This window comes from Bidens hawaiensis, unplaced genomic scaffold (genome assembly GCF_021521415.1).
Source record: "Bidens hawaiensis isolate Kalapana, Puna unplaced genomic scaffold, B.hawaiensis_p1.1 tig00023789_1, whole genome shotgun sequence".
NCBI lineage: Eukaryota > Viridiplantae > Streptophyta > Magnoliopsida > Asterales > Asteraceae > Bidens > Bidens hawaiensis.
The window spans coordinates 150,484-154,723 of NW_027493733.1; the positions used below are offsets into that span (position 1 = coordinate 150,484).

The 4,240-nt window shown below is 36.3% G+C and overlaps 1 protein-coding gene across 1 annotated transcript; it reads left to right on the plus strand.

Moving 5' to 3' along the window:
* Positions 1–1,344: 1,344 nt before the first annotated feature.
* On the plus strand, positions 1,345–3,489 carry LOC143567981 (signal peptidase complex subunit 3A-like). Its single transcript, XM_077054251.1, has 6 exons — positions 1,345–1,543; positions 1,624–1,671; positions 2,536–2,598; positions 2,913–2,966; positions 3,051–3,137; positions 3,234–3,489. Exons 1-6 carry the CDS (start codon positions 1,418–1,420, stop codon positions 3,357–3,359), a joined length of 504 nt encoding a protein of 167 aa, XP_076910366.1. The 5' UTR covers positions 1,345–1,417; the 3' UTR covers positions 3,360–3,489.
* Positions 3,490–4,240: the final 751 nt, after the last annotated feature.

Consider the following 4,240-nt stretch of genomic DNA (forward strand, 5'->3'; position numbering starts at 1 on the left):
ATTTCTTCTTGAGTGGAAGTCTGCTTCTTTACGCTTCCCTTTCGCCTTATGACGTGGATTTGCGTCACTGTCAGATTCTTCCCAATCTTCATTATCCATATACTCGCAATCATTGCTCATGTTGAGCTGTTGTCGAGTGCTTCCGAATTTGTCATTGTCCTGTTGGAGTGAACGTAAACGTTCGTCCAACTCGGCTTGGAATTCTTTCTGACGTGCTTCCGCCCAAGCTTTAACTTGTTCTGGTGTTTGTCGGGGAAGTCTCGTCTGCTGTTTCCCCAACTGGGTATCAATGAATCCCAAGAGAGGATTGTTTACTGCACTTGCCCCCGCTTGGGTAACCGGGGTAGTGTTCGTAACAATCGTGTATTCGCCGGTGTTCCCCCCAGTAGCTGGGGTTGTGGTTACCGGAGTTTCTTGGTTACCCGGTGGCTTTGGCATCGGAGTAACCTTAACCATCTTTCCAGAAGTTTGAAAAAACTGAGAAAAAGAAGAGTAAGTTCTAGCTTAATGCACGGATGGCGCCAATGAAGAAACACTAAGTGACCCCGACAGATCAAGGATAATCTTAGGGTTAAGTAGATGTTTCCCACGAGGGTTAGGTCCGGCAAAGATGGTTATTCTTCTCAACCTGCAAAACAGACACCGTAAGCTCGTCACTGAGAAGGGGGGGTTCCTCCTTGTGACCACCCTCCGGCGTGAGAATCAGACTTGATTGCTCTGAATATAAGTGTATATAGAGAGACATAGCCAGAGAGAAGATGATGATACCGTTTCAAGGTGTTGGAGTATTTATAGCCGAAGGCATTATAGCAAAAACTCATTAATCGTTAATAATTCATACCAACAATCTAGCTAGCGGTATTCAACGCTTTCATTTCCGCTACTAATAACAATCTCATTCACATAATAATCTTGTAATTACACTTGAATACAATTATAAACTATTTTAATTATGCGAGTAATATCGTCTTTAACTTTTGGTAAAAAAATTGAAACCTCATAGGTCTATTTGCTAAATTATCAGTATAAATTATTATAAGCTAAATTAGTACCGATACGGTACTATAGGCACGAGTCTTGAAAATACCGACAACGAATATACCAAAAATATGAATCAGTATCGAAAATGTTCGGTTTAACACCAATATAATATCGTAGACAATACTTTAATAAGTACCGAACTATTACCAAGTGTACCCTAACACAATACCATGCCATATATGCAAAGCCACCGAAACATGACTTTGGTGACTTTGGTATACACGACTTAAACCTCGTATCAACCCATTCACACATTTCGAACTAGTTCCATCAACATTGAATAGTAATAATAAATAATAATATTAGCGTTACAGTATTTTAGGGTTAACATAAAACCGTAGGGTAGTAGAAGGTGAAACAAACAAAGAAGAAGAAGATGCATTCGTTCGGATTCAGAGCCAATGCTCTGCTCACGTTCTCACTCACGATTCTGGCTCTGATCTGCGCCATGGCTTCTATTTCTGATAATTTCAACTCTCCTTCACCCACTGCCACTGTTCAGGTTTTACTTAAACCCTTGTTTTTTTATTTTGGTTTTATAACTTTGATTTACTAGTTTTCTGATTTGTGTTTTTTTTGTAGATCTTTAATGTTAATCGGTTTTTGAAGAAATCAAGCGGAGATGACGAGGTACTTTCTTAATTCTGGTTTTGATTTGCGATTAGTGATTCGATCTGTTGTTTGATTACTTAAATGAATTGAATTGTTGAATTTGATGACTTTTTTGTACTTGAACCATGGTTGCCGATCTCGGCTAATTGGATTCAATAGGTTCAATGATTATGTTGTTGTGAGTTAGGAACACATTTTTATGATTACTTTCTGAAATATGTGATTTTTTAGGTCTTAGATGTGTGGTCAACTTGATAACCGCGTTTAGTCAACTCATGGAAATGTATGCAACGAATACCGGTGAATATAGTATTAGGTTGTAAAATGTGATTTGAGAATATTTGGAACCATGGTTGTAATTTGTAAAAATCCCGACTAGGTGTCAGTTAAATCGCTGTTTTAAGTTCATTTAGTTCCGATTAATCGGTAGTTCCCACCCCACCACTTGACTAGCACCTAGTGATTACTATAACACTGTTTGGAACGAACATATTGGATTCAATGAGTTCAATGGTTATGTTGTTGTGAATTATGAACATTTTTTTGATTAATTTCTGAAATATGAGAATTTTAGGCGTTAGATTTATGGTCGATTTGGTAACCATGTTTAGTCAACTCATGGAAATGTGTGCAACTAATACCAGTGGATATTTTTTCTTGCAAATTTCATGTATTAGGATGTGTTGTGTAGTGTAGATTGATTATTGATAGAAATATGATTTTATTGTTTGATTTTGATGATAAAGTACTTTATTTTCTTTTCATTACTGTGTATTTGAAAACCAAACACTATATTATATTATTGTAACTTAGAATAGCTAACCGTTGTATTAAACATGGTTTGGACTCAGATAGATGTTGGTTTTCAAACATTGGATGCAGGTTGGACTAACATTGGATATATCTGCAGACCTACAGTCGCTGTTCACATGGAATACCAAGCAGGTTATATATACTATTTGTTATTGTTATTGTGTATCTGCATTTTGCATTATTTTAACTGAAGGTGTATCAATAAGTTAAAAATTAATTAGTGGTTTTGTTCAAGTGTTCAACCATGCTGAGAAGGATATTTAGCTTTCAGGTTACCACCGTTGGAAGAAAAAATCTAATCTTGAATTAGACAGACTTACTGTCTTACACGTGTTTGTATAACAAAGTCATTGTTTTATCATTGTAACTGATTACACAAGTCAGGAATTGTATAAAGCAGACTGGAAAGTTCATTCTTGAGTTCATGTTTGTATTTTTACGTGCAGGTTTTTGTATTTTTAGCTGCTGAATACAGCACTCCAAAGAATTCTTTGAATCAGGTATGATGATTCGCCATCTCTTTTTCAAAATTTAGCTGTGTTTTCGTATGCGCTTGATGGCTAATTCAGAATAATATTTGACAGGTTTCATTGTGGGATGGTATCATACCAGCAAAAGAAGATGCAAAGTTTTCTGTAAAAGCTAAGAACAAGTACAAGTTTATCGATCAGGTGATTATCTTTTCAAAAAGTTTTAGGTTCAATGGCTGTTTGGTTGGTTTGTTTGTTTTCTGATTATATAATTTATCTACATGTTATGCTATCCAGGGAAGCAATCTTAGAGGGAGAGATTATAACATGACTTTGCATTGGCATGTTATGCCAAAAACTGGCAAAATGTTTGCAGACAAGTTGGTCTTGCGCGGTTTTCGCTTGCCCGAATCGTACAGATAACGTGGATTGCGTATGATTTGACAGACGACAATAGAGGATTGGTTTTCTCTTTACTTAAACTAGACAAACAATGAGAGCGAAATACTATGTTTTAACGTTTTTAGTCTGGTAAACTTAATTATCTTTTTTACTTTTGTCTCTTCTTGCTTGCCAATCCTTAAAATTAAAAACATCTACAAAAAAAAGGTATGGAGAAAACAGTTGACTTTTGGGTGGTTTTAGACCCCTAAAGCGTAGAATTTTAGTCGGGTGGGTTAACCGTTAGCAGACGATCCTCGATTCAACTGAACTTGTTGGTTAGAGAACTTATATAGACCTAAATTTCAGTTGTGGTTTTGGTTTTAAGTCACAATTGACTTTAACTGACCTTTGCCCAACTTTCTGGTATATAACACGGCTTAATTTGGTGGAATAAGTTCGTATATACCTTTCGAAACTTCCTTAATATCGGATATACCGGATCAAAACTTCAAAATATCAAATATATTCTTTTCTAATATTGTTAGCATAACACAATTTTACACGTTCTAACTTTTGCTAATCACAGCTTCTAATTCCCCCTCATAACCCAAATCAATTGCCCGTCCCACTGCATCCTGCCATCACTGCACACTTCAGCTGTTCCTAACGTCACCTAAGCGATTAACGTGAGAAACCATGCGTAAAGCTGTCTCATCAATAGTTCGAAATTTCCATGCTCAAGGAAGCAAATCGAGTCTCGTATGACGCCAGAAGTTTAATTTTAAGCCACGTATATATCAGGTTTTGAAGAGACATAACGTTGAACATCAGTCAATAATGTGTCAGCAGCATAAGCATTTTTAAGCCATTTAATGAGGAAATCATTTTTGAAGAAACATGAGCCATTCTAGAAATGAGAG